We start from the raw sequence: 27783 nt of genomic DNA on the forward strand, positions 1-27783 counted from the left end.
AAAATACAACCCCCCCCCCACCCCTTGCCCCCCACCTCACATGTCATTCCTGGAATATGCTAGAAATAAAAGAAACAATGCGAGATTGTCATAGATTGTAAAATAAAATGAAAAGATTCCACCTGTTCATATGAGGAAAATAAATCTTTATTCATATCATTTTATGATGTAGTTATTTCTGCAGAAGTGTCTGCTCTGCACCTTGCTTGGATGCACATAATCATATGAATGTGTACAAACTTACATTTTTGAGGGCAGTATAATATAATGATTGGTAGTTCACACGCATGTTATACTTTATTTTTTTGGGGGGACAGAAAATAAACTAAACCAATTTAAAATCATCCAGAACTTTATATTATTCAGACAGGTGTGTTTTATCTGGCAATAAATACTGCATTCTATACTGTACTTTTTCAGTTTACTAAGCATTTTAGCATTGGTGAAAATTTACCACTAGGTGGCAATGCCAATTTCCAGACGAGCACATCACAGCATTGGTGGATAGGAGCCCAATAATATTGCAGTAAATGCAAAGATGATCAAACCATACAAGTGAATCAAGCAAACACATTTATGATAGAAAATAGTGTATTTATTTACATGTGCTATGTGAATAAATTGCAAGAATGCATCATTCTAAAGTTATCGAACTTGCTTGTTTAGATGAATATTTTAGTATGGCGAAAGCCAATTGTGCTCTTATACATTTTGGTCCGGAGGCATTTTTTGCGTCCTCTGATCGGTTGGTCTGAGCAAAACGTTCACATCTGGTACATATGTCTATCTATCTGCATTTTTTATTTATTTATTTTTTACATTATAGTGTTGGTATTAAATAAGTCCCATGTACCAAAATGCACAGCCCTTCACTGGTGAGACAAAAGTTTAATAGAAGTAAAAGGCCAGTCTAGCAAGTAGACAACATCAGTAAAATTATAACTGGTGGTGAAATAATGTATTATGGATAACACGACCTAAGAAGAAAAAAAGAAAAAGAAAAAAGAGGACATGAAGGACTACGCACAGGCAATGTACTTTGGTTCAATGTTTTGACTTGTTGCTGCAATATCACAGACATCCGCTGGATGTCGCTGTTACAATGCATCAACATGTGAACCTGCTGCGAACAACATGTTTGATTAATTAAATGGAAGAAACACCTTCGAATGAGTATAATCATTTCCAACCACAAGTAAGGCGTTAGACGTTTCCTGGATATTATTTTACCTAGGTTGGTATTTTTATTAACTCAACCGAGTTCTGTCAGGTTTTAAAATGTAACTAAAATGGGGACTTATATTAAGAATATGTAGCGCGAAGTCCTCCAGCCACCTGACGGACAGGTGTTATTTAGCGTTAGCAACTGTGGCTAACGTTACCGTCCCTGTTTGCTTTTGGGGCTAGATAATAAGCATGAAAGTTCATGTCCAACTGTCAACGTTTCAGAACTTTTTGCCCACCTTACTGTCCTCTAACAAGGAGCTTAACGGCAAAATTCAGGGTAAGGTCGAATGAAGTTCACCTGAGCAACAATAGTCGAGTTTCTAATCTTTTCATATACTCACTTTTTGTGAGTATATGGTGGAATTAGAGAAAACTTTTTATTGTCCAAATTTTGGGTCTATAAATTAGCTTGTATGTCCGACATACTGTTGTTTTAGCCTGCAAGTAACCATTAACTCTAACGCAAGGAGTAATATATTCAATGCACAGTACAGTGTGCTCAAATAAAAACAGACTACACCCATATAGGCTGAAAAGTTGCTGTGTGTATATATATATATATATATATATATATATATATATATATATATATATGAAGAACTTCCTTTAGGTGATTTTCAATACAAAAAAAATGATTCCCCAACATCACTGAAATCCTCAATGCTGCAGTTCAACTAGTTGTTTTTTTTTTTCTTCACTATTGACCTGTGTATAACTAGCATCGGTCCCCATCATAAAGTAATATCACTGCAGAAACAGCAGTACTCACTCAATTTCCATTAACACAGAAGTTGTACAAATTTGATGCAATCAGATGACCTGCTTCAAGAGATTCGACTGCGTGTCTTTTAGAGCAGCTGCTTCCTTTGGTGGCATTTTGGAGACTCTACCAGAGCCCCTGTATTGATACAGACAATTCATACATGGATCAATGTTTTCTTTTAATTCACTCTGCAACTAGATGTATTCATTGTTAACATGATATTTCCCTTTTACCTGTCTTCCACATCTTGTATTGTGTCAGGAAGCGGCGACCCAAGCGTTTCCGGGAGGAATATGGCAGCCACTCCGCTAATGATGGGAGCGCCTCCGTAGATCAAACCCGGCAACCAAGGCATGTAGTCACCGCTCAGAAGCACCATGGGGGCCACCATCGCTCCGACGCGAGCCATCATCGATACCCAGCCCATTCCATTCTGACTGAGGTACAAAGTTAACATTATGCTGATTGTGTGGGAGAACAGTATGTTAGAATGTAAGCTCATTGGGTTCACACGACCTAATTCCAACATAGTCTGGGTCACATCCTGTAGTAAATATTAACTCCTCACTTGGCCACTGACCTTTAGTTGGTTAAACACAGGCTGCAATGTATGTCGCTGGATATTGTAAATAATTTCCAGCCATATTTCTATAGTAGGCCTACTTGTCCTCCTTAGGAAACTCAAATGAGAGCTATTTTACTTTCACTATAAGACTTAATGTCATTTGAGGCATTATGTAATCATTCAGAGTGGCTTGTCAGTCCGATTATGCTGCTCAAATAGTTGAGGAGAAAAGTGCTCAGCTGAGGTTCCGATTGTCTTAATGAGCTTATGTTCCTGTGTACATGTGCAACAACATAAACAACTTTTTTTTTTTTTTCCTTTCAGCAGACTAGCGTTTGATTGAAACTCACTTTGACTTACCGAATTATGGTGGGGAAAAGCTCTCCAGAGTAAAGGTAACAGCAGTTGAAGGAAGCAGCGAGGCAGCCTTTACCCACGACAGCCAGAGAGGTGCGCAGCGTCTGGTGGTCTGCGGATGAGGGAATGTAAATATGACTTACTATGTTCATTGTTCGTGCAACTATTATTTTTATTTTTTTAATTTATATTCTTGATATGCTTTATTATTTTTTTTTGTTTGCTTTCAGCTTAGTTGTACCACTTTGTTATTAAATGATGTATTATTTTCATCAGTAACCAGCAGAGGGCACACTTAATTCATCAATCAAACTTGAGAGTAAATGTGAACGTGAGGTATGTGAGTAAAAAAAAAAAAAAAAAAAAAAAAATCATGTAGTAGGCACTGCAGTGCCTTTTTGGCCTAAATTAACATAATTTTATCTCAAGCAAATGTTGATGATGTTCTTCATGGTGGTGTGGTTAGCATATCCAACTGAACCCACCTCAACTTACATACTTCGGATAATCAGTTTGCTCTAGTTACCTTTATTTTTAATTACAGATGGGCGATACCAGGCATCGGGCCAATTTATTTCAAGGTATCGGTACTCACGACGGTTTTAATTAAGTAAAATTAGTCATTGAATTTGTATTTTAGTTATCAAACACGTTTCTTTGAATGCCCACTACTTAACAACAGTTTACTAACTGCTTAACGTCACATGACCTTAATGGTTTGTTGACAAGCAACTTGCAAGCATACAATGTGTTATGTCATACCATAAGGCACCATGAGGTTGATCAGTACTGTGATTCCAGCAACAATAAGTGCACCACTTTGGGACGGACGTCGTCCGATAAAACTCATTGTCACAGTTATGACGACCTTGGCGGGAATGTCCACAGCCCCAAAGATGACTTGGATTAAGTACAAGTCCACCCCAAACTTCTGAAGGTCCATGGCTAGCCCATAGTAGGCAAAGCTTGTTGATAGCCTGTGCAAGAAAACACAAAAAGGGTTCTTAAAATGGGAGTTTCACTTTCAAGGTGAGTAAAGTGCTTCAATTTATTGAGAAGTCATTTTAAGTGCGTGTGAGTGTTTGCTCACCAGACCGCACTGAGGCAGATTGTCATTGAGCGCATGGTGGGAGTGCGGAACAGATCGAAGACAGTGTAGGAGCCCTGTGAGCACGACATCTCTTTCTTCATGGACTCTTGCACCATCTTTATGCAAAGAGAAAGTCATCATCACTCAATCTCAAGTTTCTATATCCAACAGAAGAAAATGGTGAAGTTAGGACCCTTACTTTAATGTCAATTTTGTCTCCTTCCTCGTGACGTCCGTTCATTTTAGCGACACTTTTAAGGTTTTTGATGGCTTGGTCATAGTTTTGGCTCAGGACCAACCATCTTGAAGATTCATGAAACCACCTGTATGAGAGTGTATTCGTTTACAACCAAATTATATTCACATCATTTGCTAAAGCTGCATAATATGGGTCCAACAGATTAAGTATGCAAAAAAAATTACAAAAAAATGCCTTACACAAAGATAACTGTTCTCAATTTTGATTGACACTGTCAATCATGATCTATGGTTTAAGTGTCAATGGTGGGCAATAGACTATAATTGTCTATGGGAAAAAATAATCACCAATTTAATTTGAATATTGAGAACAGGAAAGGACATTTTAGAAACTCATTTTTTTTCTACTAGAATTGTTTTAAGAACTAAACATGGTATGTCTTGTTTACTAAATGACAGGTTTAAGTGTGGTACATATATTAGTATTTGGGCTCCCTCCAGTGGTAAATGAAAGAATCACTGAATTGAATAAGCTATGAATAATTTTACAATGGCTTCAACTTTTTTATTTTTATTTTTTTTATTCATTACAGTACATATTTTTAGGTACATTTAAGTCATATTAAACTTAAGTACAATACATTTAATATTTTAGCTCTTTTTGATTTCATGTGCAATACACTTTGATTTAACAGTTTTATATTTTTCTTAATTAATGCAGTGTTAATGTTCACAGATTTAAGCTCACACAGTGTAGCTAAATAATCATAAATAACAAAATATATATATATATATATATATATATATATATATATATATATATATATATATATATATTTTTTTTTTTTTTACTAATAATACTAAAAATGGATGTTGTGCCCTCTGTGAATTATGCCTTCTGCTTCTGTTTGTCTTCTGCTTACTGAATCTTTGCAGGATTGTTATCAGCTCAACTTCTCACCATGAGGAGATGAAGAAGACATAGAAGGGTGAAGACACAGCTAAGGTCAGCCACCTCCAGTCTCGAATGAAGTAAGCGATGGCCGCCAGCAGTAACTGTCCCACCGTGTAACAGTAACCTGTGATAGTGCCCACCCCGGTCCGCACACGGGTCGGGATCCACTCTACAACTAAAATAAAGTATTCAGTTTAGATGCAACATGCTCATTTAGCCTTGTGATTTTTTCCCCCCAGCCAAATTGAATTGCTTACTGAGAGAGAAGGTGTTGAGGCCCAGGCCTGAGAGCGCCATTCCGCAACCGAAGCGGCACACGCAGAACATGGGGAAGGATGTGGAGAAAGCGGCACCCGTCCCGGCCACTGCCATCAGCAGGTGAGAAATGATCAATAGGATGCGCCGTCCAAACCTGAGCGTATAGCAGAGTTACTGAAGCTCCCTCAAGATGCATGTTTCTTATATAAGAAATGACTTTTATTTCATTGAAAAGACAAATGTGAACTGTCAGAAAAAGAGTGTTAAGTGTCCTCATTTGAAGACAGTTTTTACTTGTCTGCAAGACTTCCCAAGACAAGGGATCCCACAAGAACACCCCCCATGTAGACCGTTTGGCCCATTTGCTTCAAAGAGCGCAGATCACACACCAAATCCCACTGAACACACAATTGAACAGATTAGAAATCCGAGATTAGAAATCCAGTCAAGACACTGAGCCTAGCCTTACCTCCGCTATGATTGAGGAGGTCATCCCAGTCATATTATAGGACCACCCATCAGTGCATTCCTGGAGACTTGCATCCAAATCATATTCTTCAAGTCCCTCCTGTTTTAAAGTGCCGTTATTGTCCAGGAGGTGCCACTGTGGAGCAGCGTAACGCCGACAGCTCTGATGCTCGCCGGTTTGGTCCAAAGGCACGGTGACCGTCAAGATTTCTTGTGGGCTGAGCTTTAGCTGAGAGATGTTTGCATGTGCACTGCAGTAGTGAGGAGGCACGGCCGCCACAAAATTCTGCAGCAGGTTGTGGCTGGCCATCATTAGAACTGGAATACAGAGCAGGGTTACGTGCACGATCTGGAAGCGGCCTGTGCTTCCCACCTGCTCGAGAAGGTCACCAAATGCCATTTTTAGGATGAGTTTTTTTGTTTGTTTGTTTTGTTTTGTTTTGTTTTGGATCTCCACAAGATGGTTAATGGCACCAGTAGTTCTAGTAGTTAAGTTCCAAAGACATTGCTAATGTGGTCGTGCTCAACATTCCCCTCAACACCTGTAGGAAAATAAACATGGACAGTTATTTTGTTGCATTAATTGTTTTAAATGCGTATCATGTACAGTGTTTTTCCTTATACAAACAAAATGACAGTTTCTTTTTTTTTCTGCCACAGAGAAAGTTGAATTGGGAACAAAGGTTATTTGTGACATGGAAACGAATCTGTTGGCTTTCATTATGAATTCAAATTTAATTCAAATTTTTGGCTCAGATCAATCATACGGAATGGAAAAATAGCCCACAAGACTGAATTTGATTTAAATATTTAATTTGTTGGGTTTATCTGACCGCAAACCGCTCTGCACGCGGTTGTTCAATTGTAGGCTAACAAAGCGATAATTTAGTCAGGTATCAAGCCAAAAAAAACAAACTGAAATATTTTGGATAATTTTGGATTTTAGATTGCAAAAATAAAATGATAGTTTAAAAAGTGGCGCAATTGATATGCCAATGTCTGCAATAGTGCTGGTTCTACCATATAGTGGATATTAAAAATAAACAACAATAAAAATGAGACCAAGATAAATAATTTCAAAAGTCAAGTCAATTTCTTTGATATAGCTCTTGATCCCAAGAGTCTCAAAGGGGTTTACAAGCCCACAGTTGACAAATATTAATGACATCCGCTAAAAAGATGTTCTAGTAGGCTTTTCCAGACATTTTTGGAGCTTAGACAGTATCAGAGGGATCTCTTTGTTCAAAGTTAACCAATCAGTAAAATTGTACAAAATAATTCCCCAAGGATTTAATACACCACGGAACACCCTGAAGACAGTCATCATTAAGTGGAGAAAATATGGCACAACAATATCATACCAAGAACTGGACGTTCCTCAAAATTGATGAAAAGGCGAGTAGAAAAGTGGCTGCCAAAAGAAGCTGCATAAATTATTGGCTGCTTAGTACATGTGACAGCAATCTCCCATATTCTGAATCTTTATATGTCTGGGTTGCAAGATGAGAGCCTTATCTTTACGAGGAAAATAAAGAACACATTTGAAATCTCCCAAATGCCCCAAATGATTCGTTTGGAGCAAACACAACACTGCTCAGCACCAAAAGACACCAAATCTAAAGTGAAGCATGGCAGCTCCATACTTTGGCATTGTTTTACTTAACCTGAGATTGGTGTCTTAGTCGAGGTGGCATTATGAACTGTTCCAAATACTAGCCATTTTTAACAGTTTTTGCATTACATTTCATTTTCAACTGTGCATGATCTATAGCTCACATAAACTGGATAAAAAGTTTTGAAATGATTTATCTTGGTCACTTTTTTTTTATTTTTTTTTTAACAATGATGTGTAAAATTTTGATATCCACTATATAATAGGGGAGAATGACAGTTACGAATGTTAGTTAATACCTTGCATATGACATCAGCAGCTTGTTTATCATAATCTTTTTTTTTCCCCCAATATTTCCTGAAGTAAAAATTAAACCTCAATCTGAAAAGTGGGAGATTGAGCGGATTGTGCTTGACCTTTTCACTATATGCAGGAAGGACTTACCTGCCGAATGAGATGAATGATAGCTTTCAGCCTACAACGCCTTTACTTCAAATCTCCCTCGAGATCGCACAAGCGCATCAACTCAAATCAAACGCTTCAAAAAAGAGCAAAAAACGAAAAGGAAGTCGGTAACGTTGTGGTTGCATGTTCATGCAAATCTGCTCTGAAATTCCAGCGCTTTTTCTGAACTTTGGATTTTTGGAAGTGCTATTGAGGTATTAGCAGCCTACTCACTTAACGCAGAGCTTGAATGCAGTCTTTGCTGAATAGGATCAAAGTCTGGTCAGGCAAGGGAGCAAAAGTGGGCAGATACCGACTCATTTTCCACTCCCCTCTGCTCATTAATGGGTTGAAGTCTTTAAATGCGTTAATTTTTTTGTTTTTCATTTGTTATTGCTTCCTCCAATGGAACAATAGCATTCCCAAAAATCTGCACATCGAGCCACATTTGTTTGATACTGTAATCAGAATCAGACATAACATTTGGAAAATGGGACACTTGGAATTTGAAACAGACATACTGACCATCCAACAAAGTGTATGTGTGGAAAATCTCGTGCCTTTGCATGGCAAATATATAATCTGATAACTGTCATCTTGCCATTATTGGAGTACTAACTCAAACCTCTGCTGTTTTTGTCCTGCTGAATAGTTTTGAGGAATGCATGCACTTGTGTAATGATCAGCGTGAGGTGTCAGCTTGAATGAAGCTGCAGGTGCGTCAAAGCAAAACAAAAAAAAAACAAAAAAGAAATACATTGATTCAGCTGTGCGAGTCACATCCAGAACAGAGTTGTCCTTTAAATTCTTTTTGGGTGGCTTTTGAATCCCAAAATTTTGCATGTAGAGCTACAGACCTCACACCAGAATTTCATTAGCAATTTCATTACACCTGCAAAAGATCTTCTAGTTGGTGACGGTTGTATTCTTCTTATCAGTATTTGAAATGTAAATAAGCTATGCTCTGATATGAATGAGCTTGTTGCTCATTCATTTAAAATTGAATGAGAAAAATAATTTGATTTTAATAGTCGTACACTTTGTCATATATTAAAACACACACACCCCACACACATGTTAAACTTAATCTATGACATTGGCTCCTTTTAAACCATTTTATCCATAAATGTGAGAAATTGATTTTGATGGCACGAGACCGCTAAATAATTTGTTTATGCATGAAGGAGCAGACTCGGCAGTGCAGAGTAGGCTAGTTTAATATGGCCTTAAAAATAAGCAAATTGGATATTTTCTTTTAATTTCAGCATTCATCATGTATTTAAATGCTAGTTTGGACTTTAAACTTGTAAAATCAGATACGCATCACAAAGAAGACATGCTGTCTTCCGTTTTATTGCAGTGGTCAAACGTGACTGTCAAAACATTGACAGTAGTAACACATTACTTATTTTCCCATTGCCTTGAGCTCCTCACTCTGTTACTAGTTACAAATGCTGTTAGCACAAGTAAGATCATTTAACTTTGACCACTTGTCTTCAACCTAAGCCAAATACAATACACACTGTTTTTCATGTACCACAAGTTTGAACCATGTAAATGAGCTCATAATGGAAATGTTCTGAGCGTTGCAAGAAGCTGCAGAAAAAAACAAATGCAGCCTCCAATGTGGATGTGAAATGTCCTTTCAAATATGCAAATGTATGTACCCGGACTGTTTTGTAGTTCTCCCTAATAAAACAGAAGCAGATTGTTATCAAATAAATTACAGCATTTTTTTTTTATCACGTTTTCTAGTACAGTTTATATACCAATGATTTACAGACTGTTCACATTGTTGTGAAATGCCTACACGCTGTTAGAGAAGGAAAATAAAAACACGTGCCGTTAACGCACATGCTCAGAGAAGTGTGCTTTTGTTGCCAAGCATTCTTTATAATATCAAGCATTTTGTCCAAACTGACTCAAACCGTTCTGAGAATTTTGCAAGTGGCTGAAAAAGTATGATATGCTTCTAGTATGCTTCACTTTCTTGCTGTTTAAACACTGACATATAGTGTGCAGTCTCCGATATGCTATCATAAATTTGATGATTGATTCCTTGTACCACATGTTAACTGTAACTAAAGGAGCTGGGTCTGTGAAAATGTATTTATTTTTTTTAAACCACAAAGACAATCGGTCTTGGTCTCAGGCAACTTTTCGAGCTATGATTTCACAATTCGCTATACAATTAAAATGACTTCTGTAAGCTATGATTTACCCACCGTGAGCCTCCTTTGATTCCAAACTTCTGTGACAGTAAAACCTAGTTGTCTTATTTACAGTAATTCATTTTATTACATCGGCAGGGAGATGTTTCTTATGTTTATAGTTTAAACGCTTGATCATCACTTTATGTCAGTCCTTGCCTTGATAGGACAGATAAGGCCTATCTAAAGAATCATTGAAATTGTGTTTTCTTGACAAGGTGAATTACTCCTGTTTTCGAAAAAGGACCTCCTGCTGCTGCTTGTGAATAGTTCTTATGGAGTAAAGTTCATGGGTGTGACTACATCACTGCAACATAAACATGTTATCAGAAAATCCCGCAATAACAGTTAGCATTAACGTATGTTTGTACCCTGTCTTCACAGGAAATAAAGTTGCTGCCCACCAGTCCAAGGTCCAGTCTTCTGCAGGACTGTGGCCCAAGCTGCACTAGGCTAGACCAGGCAAGATCACTGTTTTTTTTGTTGTTGTTGTTGTTGTTGTTGTTGTTTTTTGTTTTTTCTGACTTCCAACCTTCTAAAAGTATTCTTTGAGTATCTTGTATTATACCGCATCTCCTCACAAGGTTCACCTGTGTGCTGGAGTGTATCCCAGGGCACATGCAGACAACCATTTACACACACATCCACTCCGGAGAACAGTTTAGAGTCCTTCCAAGTATGTTTTTGATATGCGGCATGAACTCCACACAGGAGAGCCGTATGAAAGTCAGTCAGAAGATGTGCTAATCACTAATCAAACCCTCAGATCATGTCACTTTTAGGACTTTTGTTCCATTTCACTTGTATCGTTTCTTAATAACTCACCCGCTATCTGATTTACACGGCATTATGATCATTATTGTTTGTAGCAAAATCCACCTATTGTTATTAATATTATTATGCATCTCAGGGGCCATTTTGCTACTTTCTGTTGACTGAAAATGATATCACAGTTGCTCAGGTAGCGGCCAATCATGGCTCAATTTCGATCAAGAAAAAAAAAAAGGGAGAGAAGGTTGCGTTAGTAACAATCGGGGAAAAATCCTGTATGATACCCATTCCAAACACTCTGGACTGATCATATCAGCTTAATGTAGGGCATTTGGTAAACAAACATGTATGCATTTATCAGCACCGAGAATAGAGATCATTTTTGCGTCACCTGAAAACACAGTTCCGAAGATAGGCACCGTCTGCAATGCTGATTAAAATGTAAACTAATGCACACATGTTCTAGATTTCCTATTTGAAATTCTTTTTTTTTCCCAGCACATTTGTTACTGTGAAATCCAAGTAGACATCCTCAGCCCTGACATTGTAACCCCAACCTGATGGTAAATATCATCCCTAATGAGGTTATCAGTCTGCTTTTGGGCAACAGTTCAACGGCGATAACAAAAAATAGTCACCCAGACTGTTGTGCTATTTTTGACATATTTTATTTAGAATGAGTTTCAGTCGTGAGTGCCGTTGGGACTTTTGCACAAAAAAACAACAAAAAAAAACACCAGTCAGGTCACAAAGCCCACCACAAAGCTCCTTGATCAGCTTCACAGCAGCTAATTTGCAATCTCTGCACCCCTTGAACCTGGCTGCAAGCTGTGGTTTTGTGTATATATGCAAATGACATGAAAAGTGTCGCTATGGGTTTTGTTTGTGCCACTGTGAATTGATGCAAGTAGAATTTCATTTGGAACTGTGGCTGAACTTTTTGGATGGACTTTCGCCGCCTGACAAAGCATCTAGCCTGGAAGTTAAGACAAGTTCATGTTTATGATAATGTTGATGCTGCTGTCATGTGGACAGTTTAGTGTAGTTTATCAGGGTTGGGGAGTTTCTCCAGTGTAGGCTCCATCCCCCAGATCTCACGGGCGTACTGGGCAATGGTGCGGTCACTGGAGAACTTGCCACTTCCAGCAATGTTGTAGATCACCTTCTTGGTCCATTCCTTGGGGTTCTGGGTTGAGGATAATCGTACGAGCAGTGATTAATAAGATGTCTATATATGAATTGAATACCAATTGTAATTCCGATCATGGCGTATTGCTATGTACAGACCTTATAAAGCGCATTGACTTTCTCCTGGCATTTAATATAGTCTTCATAATCAGCGAAGACCTTAAATCTGCGCAGAAAATAACACAATTAACTCGATGATGAAAAATCAGCAGGTACATGATTAGTCTCTGTGGTAATTCTACCGACATGCAAATTTATAGCTGTGCGTGTTGCTACTTTTATGGCTGTTTTTTTTTTTTTACATGAGATGCTTTTACCTGTCATGATGCATCAGCATGTTGATGATTTCTTTGAACAAGTCAGGCTGCTTTGGGCTGAAAAAGCCTCCGGCAATCTGGTCGATGGCTTGTTTCAGCTCCGGCAGGCGATTGTAGTACTCGTGAGCATGGTATCTACAGGCAGAGTCGCAGAAAAATAAAACCTTGACGTAATATCACATGTACCGTATTTCCATAGTAACAGGTTCATTTAAGATTTGTCGATGTCTAGAATATTCTCACTACTTGAGAGATTGTACAGTGAGGATAATGATGTAGCGATTGCTCAAAGTGCAAGTACCCGCAATGTGCAGAGATGTTGCTTTGTTTAGTCCAAGTGAAAACCATTTCAAGATGTTTATTGTATTTGTCATGAAATGAAGTGTGCATTTATGGGGATGCATATTCCAAAACCCATTACAAGAGCTATAGCAATATTGCCCTGATTGAGAATCATAATCTTTTAAAGCCAACATATTCTATCCAGTACATCTCATAATGAATGTTATTAAGTGTAATTATTGTAGTTCATGATGTCAATTTATGATTTTATGATTTGGCCAGATGGAAGCTGGGCACCTTACCCTTTCCTGTCCATTTCATCAACGTCGTCCACCCTCATGCCAAAGATGAAGAGGTTGCCCTCGCCCGCCTCCTCAGCCATCTCCACATTGGCTCCATCCATGGTTCCGATGGTCAGCGCGCCGTTCAGCATGAACTTCATGTTGCCGGTGCCTGAGGCCTCGGTGCCCGCTGTAGAGATCTGCTCGGAGAGGTCAGCAGCTGGGATGGCTGAAAGATGACAAAGGTAAGCGGTCAAGGACTCTAGAAAAAGTGTGTCAAATGCATTTGAGTTCACGTTCGTAGCATAATTGATATAAATTAGAATAGGTTAGTGTTTTCCCTATGTTTTAAACGTAAATAAATGCAGGTACATTATTTTATGTTTTAATCCTTTTACAAAACATTCACAACAATTTTTCCTCCATCTGCTGGGGGCCAAGGGAACAGCGAGGTGCGCAAGGAAACCGGTCCAGATCAAAGGGGGCGTGAAATACCTTTCTCAGCAAGTGTGACTCTGTAGTTCTCCAAAAAGATGACTTTGAGCCGGTCTCCCACCACAGGATCATTGTTGACCACTTCGCCGATAGCTGTGATCAGACGAATAATCATCTTGGCAGTGTGGTAGCCAGGAGCGGCCTGCAACAAATGACATGTCACGCTACTAGCTGTGTTTAACAGCTGCAAACGAGACCCGCTGACAATGGGGCCTCAAAGTCGCGCACAATACATTTCATTCTCTTGTTGACCTCTTCTACCTGATTTTTCAACTGTTTGGGAAGTTAACTTTCTTAAAACTATATTTACTATGGAAGATCTTTAGGTGGGTATTTAACTAAGATTAGGGGTGTCGGGCGATTAATTTTTTTTAAACATAATTAATCGCATTACTTCAATAGTTAACTGTTTTGTATCTGCTCTATGCCCTGCGATTGGCTGGCAACCAGTCCAGGGTGTCCCCTGCCTACTGCCCAAAACCAGCTGAGATAGGCTCCAGCACCCCCCGCGACCCTTGTGAGGAATAAGCGGTCAAGAAAATGGATGGATGGATATCTGCTCTAAATGTACAATAAAATATTTTTTTGTTTTTCCTAAATTTCATACTCTTGTTATGTTGGGGAAAAAAAAAGTTATACACTCTAAAAACAGTTGGGTTAAAAATAACCCAACTGTGGGTCAAAAATGGAACGATCCTCTAATTTGAGTCAAGAAATTTTAAAACAATCCCGGAAAGTTGGGTCAAATTGACCCATAAAGTGGATCAGCCCATTTTGATCCATAACTGGGCTACTTTTGACCAAACTGTTTTTAGAGTGTACTAGAAAAATGGCTGATACAGTAATTTCAGAATAATTCATAGAATTGATTGATGAACACTACTATACAAAAAACAAGTTAGATATTGATTTGTGTTGAGGTCATTTTTCTGTCACTAGATGGCATCATTGCATTTGTAAGACTGTGACAGCTCAGTGCATTTTTCTTTTCATATTAAGAGCTATTATCTAATCTTTTAACATGAGTAACTAGTGAAATTCTGCACATTTTTAAAATTCTAAAATACAACTTGACCGCAGTCTCCACAAATATATGCTATTATTAAATATATTACTGCTAAATTTTGACGTGGATGTGTCTGTGTGTTGCGACTGGAATTCTGGAAGTTTTGGTCAGTTTTAAAGCACATACCTTTCCTCCAATCATAATGGTTCTCGGTGTCCACTGCTTGTTGGGCTCTCTCTTGATTCCTGGCAGCAATATGAGGAGAATTAAGCACTAATAATCAATATTGTAACGTGAATTCAAATGAATGTCGGAGCTTACGGTTATAATAGGTGATGATGTGAAGACAGTTGAGCAGCTGCCTCTTGTATTCGTGGATTCTCTTGACTTGAATGTCAAACATGGAGCTCGGATTGATCTTAACCTTATAGTGCTCCTCCAAGTGCACGGAAAACTTGAGTTTATTTTCCTGAGAAATAACAAGATTGACTTTAGCTCGCCTGGTAGTTGTTGTTGTGATAGTTGTTGTATTTCCTTGAGTCAAATTGAGAAAAACACTTCTGTAACAAAAAGTATCAGGAAAAAGCTGAGTCCTCTTAATGATAGGCACCCCTACTGATGCCGAGGCTGTAAAAACCACATAATAGAGGTTTGCATATTGAGCCCAAGGGAACAAACAGTGGTGCAGACTCAAAAAAGATGAACTCGACTTCACCTGCTTCACTTTGGCAACATCACGGATGAAAGCCTCGTCGTTCACAAACTTGCGCAGACGCTGCAGCTGGTCCAGGTCACGGATGAAGTCCTCTCCGATTCTCTTGATTAGACAAGAATGGAAAATGTGTGTGCGTGAGCGTTTTTTCCACACACAAAGCACAGTGGGATGTCTGTGTGAGGTGTGTTTGAAAACACGGCTAACCTCGGCAATGACCTCAGCCAGGCCAGGGTTACACATCACCAGCCAGCGGCGAGGGGTGATGCCGTTAGTCTTGTTCTGGAACTTATGCGGCTCCATTTCATAGAAGTCCTTGAAGCTGCGGGGCAGACATAAATCGGGACACACAAATAATAAAGCGGCTCACGGCCAAAGGCTCGCGGACGGCGGCGAACGTACACGGTGGCTTTGAGGATGTCTGAGTGGATCTGGGCCACGCCATTGACCGCGTGCGACCCCACGATGCACAAATGGGCCATGTTGATCCTCTTCTGTCCTCCTTCTTCAATGAGGGACATGCGGCCCAGGCGGTCGTTGTCACCGGGGAACCTTGCAGCAACGTTCTGACAAATAAAAGAAGGAATGACACTAATTTGTAGAATAACTTTATCATTTAGTAGTAAATAGTGGTAGGCGGATTGATCAAAATCGTCGATATTATCGATACCAAATCAGTATCGATAGTGGATCAAATAGTCTCATCTTTGTAGTAGATTGCCTGAACACATACAGTATTGTACTTGAAAAAGATTGTGTTTTGTATGTTGTTTTATGTTTTATATTTGTTGTTGCATGATAATCTTCAACATCTTGTTTACTTAGGTTGAAAAAGAAGTGATGAAGGCAGAATTTTAGCTATTTTTTTTGTATTGGTAGTTTCTGAACAGTATATGATCAAGTATTTGTTTAACGTTCTTTTTCTACGATCACTTTGTGCACTTTAAGAACATTAAAAAATATTTTGTTATGGTTGGAATGTTTCTGGGGGGAAAATATTGATAGTGTTTTCTATTAGTCCTCATTTTGTCTTTTGTTTCAAAAGGGAACAACACAAAAACACTTAAAGGTTGAAATTTGATTGTGAATAAGGATTTCAATAATACAGCGACTTTCATTTAAAAAAATAATTATATAATTTTCAAAAAGTATCTATCTGTATGGGCGATATTGGCCCTGTATTTAATTGGTTTCGGATTGATACCAAAATTTGCAGTATCACGCACTACTAATAGTAAACAACTTTACTTAGTCATGCTGTAAACGTCGCAGCCATGAATGAAAGCAAATTCCATTTCACTTTTCAACTTTAATTCACGCTTTGGCACAAAAGTCCCCAAGCGACTGTCTACAGCTCGGCAGTGAAACCGGACTGACAGAAAGGACGGCTGCGCACTGGAGACTGAGGCAGGTCTCAAACCTTGTTATTTCCTCCTGAAATTGTGCGTCTGAACAATTTTGTCTTAGAGCTATGATATTTGGAATATTTGTGGCTGATGGGAAATGGGCACGGTGTTTAGTTTGGTGGCTTCGAGGGCGAAAGAATCCGTCACGTTCACCGGAGTGTAGAAACCCGAGACCTGCACCCCCCCCCCCCCCCCCCCCCCCCCCCCCAAAAGGGCTGAACTGGGGAATCAAGCCATGTGAAACAGAGACAGGAAATGATTCTTTATTTTGCATTCTAATTTGCAAAAACATAGACCCCCAGGCCTGCATAGTTTACTTATTTGCCTTTATTTATTTATTTATTTATTTTAGTTTTTTTTTGTAATTTGAGTCATTTTCATTTCCAATCAGATGTGCACTGGAAAAGGAATGGATGCACATGACAACCTCCCGTCGTGAACTTATCAATGAGCATGCATATAAGCTACAATGTAGTATTGCTCAGCTAAATTTAGTAGGATAGAAACAATCTGTGCACAGCATGTTGCAATTTACAGTACCAACCTCCAGGTGGCGACGGTTGATCTCGTAGACAATTTCCAAGTGGCGGGGCAACAGATGGGCAAACAGGTCCACTGGCCACCTCTCCAGAGCCTCTGGGAGGACGGTGTGATTGGTGTAGGCACACGTACGCACGCACACATCCCACGCCTGCACGTAAGGATAGATTTGACTTATTTTGATGTGTAGAAGGTGTTTTTGTAAGTATAGCTAGTGAATAAAATAGGCCAACTGACATAATCCCATGACAGTTTCTCTTCATCAAGCAGAACCCTCATCAGCTCAGGAATAGCCATAGCTGGGTGAGTGTCGTTCAACTGGATGGCAACCTGAATAAACAAAATTTTGTTAGGTGTCAGTAGCCGGTAAAAAAAAACAAAAAAACACTCAGGTAGTTCTCAGTGGCGCTCCACTATTCTGATACGATAATCACCCTGCAACAATGCTTTAAACACACTGACAGAGGCAATTTTAAGTGAAGCACAGAGACATTGGGTTGGGTGTTTCAATTTGACAGACACTATTTTGTTATTTCTTTTTTTTTTTCCTCTCTCCCTTCACCTTGTCAGGCAGTTTGCTGAAATCTGTGCGAGCAATCTCCCTGGAGCCAAACTTGGAGACCTTGAAACGGCGAATGATGTCTTGCAGGGTGGCAGACACCACAAAGTATTCCTGCTTCAGACGCAGCTCCTTGCCCTCAAAGAACTGAGAAGAGATACACTTAAGTATGTTTTTGTCCATTAAACCTTGACACATCATTAGAAAATAGGATCTTAGCGCTTATGGCTTTGTATTGTTATACAGTATGTACATCGGCCTGCATTGTGCAAATGTGCATTTTGTATTTACTAGTGTCAGGATCACCTAAATTGAGCATTTGCCATATGTTTATGTGATTGTTAGTGATGGATGAGTACCAATACCAGGTATCATTTCGGGCCAATACCTGGTCGTATTTCAAGGTATTGGTACTTGTGACCCGCCCTCTTGTGGCCGCTTTATGATCGGGGACTATACATTAGAAATAGAGCCGCATCCAAATGTCTCTACAGTACTATAAAATTTAAAAAATGGTCAGTTTATACTGTATGAGGTAAGGATCAGCGAGTACCGATACCAGGCCTTATTTCACATCTTGTGGCCGTTTTACAATCGGGAACTAAGAATGACAGGAATAGAAAATTACCATTCATTTCATACAATTTAAAGGAAAACTTCTACGTTTTGACATATACGTCTTTCTTTAAAATTATATGTCATTGTTTTTTGGTGAATATTTATGTATCAAAAGTGGTATCAATAATTTGTATCAGTATCTGTGACTACTACTAGAGTTGAGTCACAAGTACGTGCACTGGTATCAGTCTGAAAAAAGGTGGTATCAAACATCCCCAGTAAATATTGAACGATGAACTTAGCATAATGAATAATAGGTCAACAAATTCAACAGATTTTAGTTAAAACTTTAGTTATTGCTAGACTGACGTAATATTTTTTGTTGAAGTAACAAAAGTAATATTTTTGAGTGAACTTAAACATGACCTTTAAAAAAAAAAAAAAAGACAATCCTAAAGTGTATGGCTTTGCAGTTTACAAAGAAATTAGGATCATGTCCACATTTAATTTAAAAAAAAAAAAAAAAAAAAGAGAGATAAAAGCTGAATGTATCCCAGTAGACTGACTCATTTTCATCACTCCATTTTGTAGATAGAAATAGACAACATAACAGCAGTACGTGCTGGCTAAAATTAGATCCAAAACGGTGCCTAAATATTGGGTCAGACATAAATTACCATGACACGGTTTATAGCTAAAGCTTTAGGGTTATCAAGCAAATCCTCCATCTGGAGCCTGTAGGGAGGCGACGCATGGTGGTCAGGTCTTATGTCTGATTTCAAAAGCAGCTGAAGACGAAGACCCTCAGGTCCTCGAGGTCCAGATTATGGAAATCCATCTTTTAAGATTCAGATACGTACCTGAATAGGAGTAATGTCGCATGTCGGCTGTATAATTTTGCAGATTAAAAAAAATCTAATTAGTCCTCCTTACTTACATTGTCATTGGGATACAGCACACGGGAGATGTTCTCAGCCAGGTTACGATCCAACACAGCCTGAATGTAGCCACCGACATTGACTGCAAAGTAAGCGAAAATGAATTTACAAAAGCTTTGCAAAACCGTAAACTGTCAGCAAGACCCATACAGTCTTTAAGATTAAATTCGCATGGCGCCTTTGCAGACCACAGCCTCATGGTGTTGACTACGTTGTTTCTGTAGCCAGGGACTGGGGTGTCATATGGCAGAGCCAAAACTACCTGCCAACAAATTACAGGAGGAGAGAGACCTTTCAGTTTCTTACATTTGACTCCTGATAGCTCCTATAAATATCTTGTTTTTTTTTTTTCACCTGAGTGTCAACCCATTTGACACCGTCGGAGTGATGCTCGGTCCTGCCGTAGAAGTGCACAGGGCGCATGTACTCAGGACGTGCCTTCTCCCAGGCGTTGCCATAGCGCAGCCAATCATCAGCCTCTTCAACCTTCATCATGACATTGCGAGTGAAAAACACTCATTAGGTGAGTACGTTCGAAGCTGAGTCAGACCCGGGAAACGACAAGGACAATCAAGACAAGATAATGATAGCACATAATTATGGATATTATTCACTTTATGCCATTAGGTTGCCTAAACCCACATCTGTTCTCAAATAAGACCCAAGAATATTCTGTACATGTTTTGTAAGGAAAGAGGGAGATTGCTGATGTTACGAACCTGCCAGCCGTTCATTATTTTCTGGTTGAAGATGCCGAATTCATAGCGGATACCGTAACCATAGGCAGCCAGGCCAAGGGACGCCATGGAGTCCAGGAAACAGGCTGGAAGTCAACACAGAGCATATGACGAAAATGATCATTCTTCAACAAGCTGCGCAAATCCAAGAACGCGAACGGGTGTAGTAAAGATTTGAATAATTCAAATGAGCTCAAACACACCGGCTAGTCGACCAAGTCCACCATTTCCCAAACCAGCGTCTTCCTCCATGTCCTCCAGTTCCTCCATGTCCAGACCCAACTAAAGATTTCAGAGCGCACGCAAACACTTAATATTAAGAAACCGTTTTAACATTAAGAAGCGGACTTAAAAAGATAGCCTCTTGCTTTCACCTGGTATGTGGCTTCATCACAGGCGTTTTCCAGCGCGAGGTTCACCATGGTGTTCTGGAGGGTGCGGCCCATGTAGAACTCCAGCGAAATGTAGTACAGACGCTGTGAAAAATAACCCAATAGTGTGCATATATCAGCAGTTATAAAACATTTTACACCAAGGAGCGCCAAAAAAAACCCCACCCACTTTGCTCTCCAAGTACCACCATCATGACCAATATTTAAATGTATTGAACAGTAGTGTAATAGCCTTTAAAAACAAGACAGAAGAGTATATTGAATATTATTTTATACCGCTGTAACATTATGCAGTCTGAACATTAACACTGTGCTTAACTATAGGAAAATGAAAAAAAAACTGTAATGATTCAGTTAAATGTCTTAGATTAAATGCCAATGTATTGAAAAGTTAAATACAACTGAACTATACTTGAACAGTGATTCTTTTGCTTACCACTAGATGGGGCCAGTGTGGAGAATAAATACAGTGGAGTCGGGCCCAACCACAAATGAAAAAAGCAGACACACAAAAAAAAAGCTAAATCATTGCCAATAATGTTTCAATGGTTTCTGGGTAGTTTTGGGTTGAGTCTCAAAATTACATCAATTTCTTTTAACTGGCTCTATTTTTTTAGATATCAATATTATTGACAATTCATTCGATCAGAGCAAGCAGGAGCGCTTCTAGGATGTGCTGGATCCGCAAAGAATTTCCAAAAAAGAGAGAAAAACTGAGGCACTCAAAGGGTTTGCACGTGAAAGTTGATTAAAAAATTGTTTACATTTTTTTAATCAGCTGGCCATGTTGAAGTAAAGGCCTTCTACGTGCAAACCCTTTGAGTGCCTCAGTTTTTCTCTTTATTGACAATTCATTGATTGATATTTTGCTTGAATAGTTTACGAAATGTACAAGGTTAAAAAAAAAAAAGACGTTTTTGTGCTTTAGTTTTTGCATTGTTTACTGCGTATATTGCCTAATTTTCAGAATTATTGCTTAAAGCTGCTCAATGCAGGAAATTGAATTTTGAATCGCTAGTGCCACGTGGGGCCGAAAAATGAAAATGCACATTTACTTTTTCCACGTACATAATGCGTGCATGATGTCACATCCGTAGACTGAGGGCGGGAAATTTGAAACCGAATCTAGTGTAAAAACTATTGGCCAGAGGCTTGAAGGAGTGCCCATTGTGAATAGCTAAGGTGTTAATGTGCTAATTAAAAGATGTTTGAGCTACAAATGGTCAAATAAAAAGCCTATTGTAAAGATATTTTGGGGCAAATTTCTACATTGAGCAGTGTATTATTGGCACTTGGAAAAAAAAATGGATACATCAAAATACGTGTGTTTACTAATTTTATAACTGCCATTAAAGACATCACAACTAAGCGGGGGAATTGTGCAAAAATACCACAAATAAGCACATTTCTTATAGAAATAATGGGGGGAAAAAATCAGTGAAAAGGTGACTCTGCGAATGCCGTACATCATTTTACATCATCGAAACCTAAAAGCCAATCTCCTATCATATTTAATGTACAGCATCCCCCCCCCAAAATACCCATTGCGATCACATTGCATGCATGAGTAATCTTCCACCTGGGCCTGTTTGGCGTTTAGCCTTTGCCATTTAGGCGTTTGTTTATTTTCCCCCTTCTTCTGAAATTGAGAAGGCGGAAGCCCACTGAAGAGCAAAAGCAGACGGTGGAAGGGAAGGGACTAGGGGACAAATTGCATTCTGTATTACATAACGGCAACATTTTGGTTTGGCAAAAATAGCTCCTGTGGAGGTCGTTGTAAAGGTCAGCCTGGGAGTGATATTCTTTCCTTGTGGAGTTCAACTCTGGAGTGATAGAAGTGCTTCACCCACTTGTGTATCATAAAATTAAATGCTCGTGATTGAGACTTATGACAGCCAGGGTTCAGTTATTTGATCGGATTTGTTGTTACACATCTTAACCGTCTTTGATTTTGTCTATTTCTTCAGCTCTCGGTAGTCTAATTGTCCTAGTTACCTTTTTAACTGATACTTATAAATATCATCAATAAATCAAGAGGCTGTCACAGCCGCGTTGCAGTACATGAGCTCACATCTCTGCTCAAGGTTTCTTTTCAAGGAATTCACCTTTGACCTTTCAGTCTACTGCAGCGAGCAAGGTCGATACAGTCGGGAGGGTCGGGCGGTTCAGTGTGAGGTTGCATCCTACCGACGCTGGATTAAACCTGTTCTAAAAATGTATTCCACTCTTCAAGTAAATGTCACCCTGCTTGGGTGAACACAAAAGGCACTTAAGTGACAGAACAATGACTCTCTTGGATGTAACAAAAGGGAAGGGGAAAAAAAATCCCCTTTATTCTGCAGAGTGATACATTAAATAGCAAAGAGCAATTTTCCCTTCATGTAAATGTAATTGATACTGCTTTCACTTGTCCGCCAAATCACTATTTGCAATTATGTATGTGTCAGCGCACTATTGTAAGTCCAGGTTCCTTCTGTAGGTGCACGCCGTGCACCTGTACGGGGGCGTAGATATGAAATCCAGTGCCCTTGGAGGCATGTGCTCATGTGAGACAAGCAGAGGCAGTGTGCTTTATGGCGAGGCGGAGTAGGAGCAGAAGGTCACGGAGAGGTTTAATGTTTCAGCGCGCCGTAAGAATGGAAGCTTAGCAGCAGACTGCTAAGAAGCCCTTGTGAAGTTTAAATGTCATGCCCTGGCATTAGATTGTACCCAGGCTGATCCAATACAGCTGAGGAATGAGAAACCTTTTGCTTGTATGCAATGAAAAATGGCTGTCGTTAACAGGAGGATTTAAACAGAATTGAACCTAAAAAAAAAATGTTTGTTTTTTGTCACTTCTAAATGGGTGCATTCAAGGCAGGTCACATGACTCAGTTATCTGCACATCAACTTACTTTGGGATCTTTCTCATAGTAGTGCTGCTGGGTTCTGATCCACCTGCCGATCAAGTGGTCGCGCACGGTGTGGGCGAGAGCAAAGTAGTAATCCCTTCTGGTGGCCACATTCCTGTCTTTGGCCAGCGTGAAGTGGAGGTGCCTGTTGAAATTCTGCTTCAGCTCGGCGACATTATCGACGCCGGCCAGGCCCCGCACAGAGATCTGCTTCCTCCTGTCATGGTCGGACAACGGTTTGGACATGGCGGCTCAGGGTTTGCTAGCCGAGACCTCTGGGAGAACGTTTCACGTTAAGGCAAGCGCCACCAGGCCCAGACACACAGATAGAGAGGCAGCACAAAGCAGGGTCGGGTTCAGCTTTTTAAAGGCGCTACTATAAATATTACAAAGAGGGTGGGGCTAAGTGTGTAGATTTGGTCGAGGGTGGAGCAGCTGAGTAACTTTTAAATCATAGGCCTCACTAACAGGCATTTTCAAGGATGATGACAAATGAATCAGAACTCATCATTGACTCATCAAATGTATCCTGAGGTCGTATTAACAATTATTACTGCAGTGCTTTTTCCACATAGTCAAGAACCTTAAAGCTATAAAAAGAACAAGTGCTGATAAACATGAAAAAATGCCCTGACACAAATTTTTACATATGGCTGTGCATAAACATAAATATTACACAAGGTGTGAGATAGGTGGTTATAAAACCTTCAAGGCATGTGATTAAAAAAAAATAAAAAAAAACAGACATCAAATTAGATACAACATAATTTAGGGTTGAGTTACGAGGAAGCAAAACATGGTCACTATTGTTTACTGGGGGGGGGGGGGGGGAAACATGTTTGCAAATGAAAATCTTTTTATGCTGCAATGCTCACCCGAAATTACAGATGTTGGATACCACTTTTTTTTTTCTTTTTTTCTTTTTTTTTTCTTTTTTCCCCCAGACCAATACATTTTTTTTAACCGGAATTAATCGCATAACTTCAATAGTTAGGTCATGATTAATCTGAAATGTTATCTGTTCTAAATGTACAATAAAATAGTTTTTCATAATCTTGTTCGCATAAAAGTGGAAAAAAAATAATGTTAACGTAAGAAATATGGCTGTATCTTTTAGTCATTGATGCATCAAATTACATCATAAATCCTAAAATTGAGTTTAAATTAAAAAGGTGTACTGTACTACTAAAAAAAAAAAAAATGTGTGCCACTAGATGACATAATTGCATTTGTAAGTCGTTAGTAACAGCTCAGTGCAGTTTTCTTTTCATATTAAAAGCTATCTAATTAATGAATTAACTCATAATTAACGCACAAATGTTGAAACTCTATAAATAGATAGATAAATAGACTGAGCATTTTTGCTTAAAATAAAGTAATGACAATCATCTATCCTTCTAATTTGTAATTTCTAGTTTCTGACGACTGCACAGCCACAAGATGACGGCTGATGGTGGCATCGGCTCGTGAGCGAGCCAACATCGATACTCGTCCATCCCTACCCTCAATGATCGAGCCATAGGTAATAATGCCAGCTGAAAATCATTTGTTTGCAGTTCTGCTTGTCATTAGCCACATTGTTACCTCCCGAGCTTGGGTAAACTTTTCAAAGGTGTTCCAGCGGGGAGACATGCTGGTGATGAGGATGTCTGGCAGCTATAGTGGCTAACTCATTTTCCCTCTCATCATTGGCAGGAATGTCCAAGTTAGCAGATGGTATATTAAATCCCAACCAACGTATTTTCTGCTGAAGCAAAGCACAGCAAAAGGCCGCCAATTATCACATTGATAGGTGATGCTATATTTACAAAACGGCGGATGGTGTGGAGCCATCTGCATTGCAGACAAACGTTACAAGCTCAGATATGACTGACCGTGCTTTGCATTGTCTTGCTATCGTCTCAGTAGTACTGTAACAAGTCGTTGCGAAGCGGTGATTCAGGGTTTGTGTATAGATCACATTTATTCAACAGCCCGCAGCCATATCAGACTCCAAATCATCCACAGCAGAGCTACTAAAGCCTACTCTATTTTGAGTTATTGCACTCGCAAGCCAAACTATCGTAAAGTCCTGACCTTCTATAAATAGTAACTGTGACCCAGTCCCAAAGGCCATGATATTTGAAAGGCATATCTCGTTAATGTCAGCTCGAGCCAGCAGACAACACTCGTGTATTGCAAGCACCGCGTCGGAAGACGCTGTTGTCAGCGAGCTGCGAGGCGGCTTTGAAATTGGTTTGGCTTGTTATTTTAGTGTCAACACGGAATGGATTTCAACGCGCTTTCATTACAAGTTGACAGTAAAAGTACAGGGGGTAAAATTAACACGTCTTTCCAACCATTTGCACACTGGACTCGACATGAGAATGACAAAAGAGGGATGTTGTTGCCAAGCGCCGCGCTGTAAAAAGAAAAAAAAAAAAGTGAGTCAAATCATCAATGTTTTCAAATAGCGAAGGCTGTCAGGATATTTTATGTGGTTTAATAATCCCCTCCACACTGTTACATTAACATCCCTGCAATACCCAATGACCCCTGCAACGGAGGAACCGTCACATAACAGATGACAGAGATTGAAGCTGGCGTGTCCCTGATTTGTCCATTATGATGAGCAAATTATGTTCCTACATGTCTACTGGCTGTTCTGTCAAATAGTGCATCAAGCATTTATAGACCACACTCTTGTTTCCGGCCTGATAGACACATAGCGTATATTTATAAAGCGGAACCTTTTGCTCTATAAATTGGTCAAATTGAGCCATTGAATGAGGACGGCAACAATAATGTCCATTGACGTCTGTCTGTGGTGATTTGACTTGGTTCATTATGAAACAAATGGCCTCATTTGTTTATAAAATTTACAATTAACTATGTTAATCACTGTTATTAGCTCAACAAAGTTGATAAAAGTTTCCAATACGTTATGATAAACGTCACTGTTTTTGCTAGATTTCTTTCTTTCTTTCTTTTTTTTTTTTTTTTTTTTAAAGGAAGCTAAATACCATTTCTGCTTTGGTAATTAAGGACTAAGGGTGCAAGTGACCGATATGCTATTGCTCACAAGGGATACATGACCTTTTAATGAAACATATTCCGACTTTTACCACTTCTTTTCTTGGGACAAATTAATTAGAAAATGAATGCATTACTGACGTTAACTATAAGAAATAAGACTTAATTTTCACATGACTTGACACTTTTTTTTATTTGCATCCCTTATCATCCAATTGGTATTTCTAATAGTCATCATCACCTCATATAAACAGGTCAAAATATTAGGGACATCCATTCAATATAGCCCGGCCCCACACTCTGAAATGAATCAACACCTTTCTCAACCAGATTCTATGAAAAGCTCTCTGCTCCCACATATCGTAAATGAATCTGAAAGCTGTCTCGCATAATAACATGTTACATCTGCAGAGGCGTACTCGGCCTACGTCGCATATGTTTACTTCACTTGAAGAATGCAGCTTCTTGTTCATTTTAAATATTTTGCATCCAGCAGGTGCGCTTTATGGTATCGCGTACAAAGAAAAAAAAATGGAATCCTGTGTAGCAGTGCATTTTACATTTTACTACCTATTTTTCAGCATCCATACAACTTGGGTCAAATGCCGATGCTAACATTTTTTACTTAAAGTAAAAAAAACTCTACACACCTCTATTCAAATGCAATTTATTTTAAATATTAACCAAGCTAAATTTCAACACCTTTTCTCCCATCCTTGTGATGTGTCATCTTTTCAACTCATTGACTTGATGACATTTGTTCTTTGAAATGAATATTCCTGCAATGCAATTTAATTGCATTACAGCTGATGTGTCAGGTTAAAGTTGCACTGTGGGCAAAGAATACTAATCATCTCCTTCCTGGTTTTTCCTAGCAAAGGTTTGCAACCAAGAATGCGATTAAACTCCACTGATTAAGTCATGTCAAGTGATGTCATTGTGGTGGGTGTACTGTGATCAGGGCTAACGAAACACTGTCACCTGGTGGTCAATCTGCAGTTTCCCGCAGAAAGGACACAAAGACAAGCAGTGGACATATGCACCTCCACTCCAGGTAAATGTACCGACTGTCACGACATCAAATCAGGTCAGTCTGGACAGTTTTTAATCACAATTACGAATCCGCCACAAAACAATTCGTCTGCGCTCTCTGTCGGGAAACATTCACTCCGTCGACAAGCCTTTGTTAAACATCGGCGTCGACCGTTCCCTTCAGTCATTATGCTCATTATGTTCACATTATGTTCTCCTGGCTGTAGTCTATCTGTGTTTTTTTGGCTACAGGATGTTTGTTTGTAAGAGCAAAGCTTGGAAGTGCCTGCCAGTGGACATGAAGTAACAAGGCCCGTTTCTGCTGTTTCAACTTGATGCTGCTCACTTTTTGTTTGAATGTAAATGAACACGGAGTGCTCAACTTGGCTTGGGTGGAACTTTACAGCGCACGTCTGACACTTGCACTGTTTTGTTGAAGGACGACTATTAAAAGAATCATCCATTACAGATAAAGGATGCTTTTCCCCAGTTAGGTATGTATTTTTTTACAAGAGTATA

At 39.2% G+C, this 27783-nt stretch overlaps 2 protein-coding genes and 1 long non-coding RNA gene across 5 annotated transcripts; 1 reads left to right on the forward strand and 2 right to left on the reverse strand.

The window, feature by feature from the left end:
- Positions 1-41: 41 nt before the first annotated feature.
- slc22a6l (solute carrier family 22 member 6, like) lies at positions 42-8187 on the reverse strand. Its single transcript, XM_077505753.1, has 11 exons — positions 7938-8187; positions 5883-6423; positions 5708-5811; positions 5413-5567; positions 5162-5330; positions 4202-4325; positions 4003-4118; positions 3675-3889; positions 2916-3024; positions 2224-2427; positions 42-2125 (listed from the first exon to the last, which is right to left on the reverse strand). The coding sequence occupies exons 2-11, from the start codon at positions 6279-6281 to the stop codon at positions 2038-2040; spliced, it is 1683 nt and encodes a 560-aa protein (XP_077361879.1). The 5' UTR covers positions 6282-6423; positions 7938-8187; the 3' UTR covers positions 42-2037.
- On the forward strand, positions 791-27644 carry LOC144006743 (uncharacterized). Of its 3 annotated transcripts, none has more exons than XR_013279923.1 (11): positions 791-1234; positions 2252-2432; positions 2880-3040; positions 5137-5232; positions 5395-5533; positions 10532-10609; positions 12988-13231; positions 17716-17871; positions 24636-24742; positions 27194-27286; positions 27517-27644. It is a non-coding gene; the product is annotated as an uncharacterized LOC144006743 (long non-coding RNA). The 3 variants fall into 3 exon arrangements; XR_013279924.1 differs by having other exon boundaries at positions 2883-3040; XR_013279925.1 differs by lacking the exons at positions 17716-17871; positions 24636-24742; positions 27194-27286; positions 27517-27644 and adding an exon at positions 13428-14017.
- pygma (phosphorylase, glycogen, muscle A) lies at positions 11565-23638 on the reverse strand. The gene is made up of 20 exons (XM_077505747.1): positions 23224-23638; positions 20312-20413; positions 20141-20219; positions 19920-20023; positions 19555-19686; positions 19351-19462; positions 19200-19282; positions 17708-17851; positions 17383-17475; positions 17150-17296; positions 15602-15765; positions 15407-15521; positions 15203-15304; positions 14809-14956; positions 14674-14732; positions 13482-13623; positions 13008-13215; positions 12424-12558; positions 12206-12272; positions 11565-12104 (listed from the first exon to the last, which is right to left on the reverse strand). The coding sequence occupies exons 1-20, from the start codon at positions 23464-23466 to the stop codon at positions 11955-11957; spliced, it is 2529 nt and encodes an 842-aa protein (XP_077361873.1). The 5' UTR covers positions 23467-23638; the 3' UTR covers positions 11565-11954.
- Positions 27645-27783: the final 139 nt, after the last annotated feature.

The sequence above is a fragment of the Festucalex cinctus genome, chromosome 18 (genome assembly GCF_051991245.1).
Source record: "Festucalex cinctus isolate MCC-2025b chromosome 18, RoL_Fcin_1.0, whole genome shotgun sequence".
NCBI lineage: Eukaryota > Metazoa > Chordata > Actinopteri > Syngnathiformes > Syngnathidae > Festucalex > Festucalex cinctus.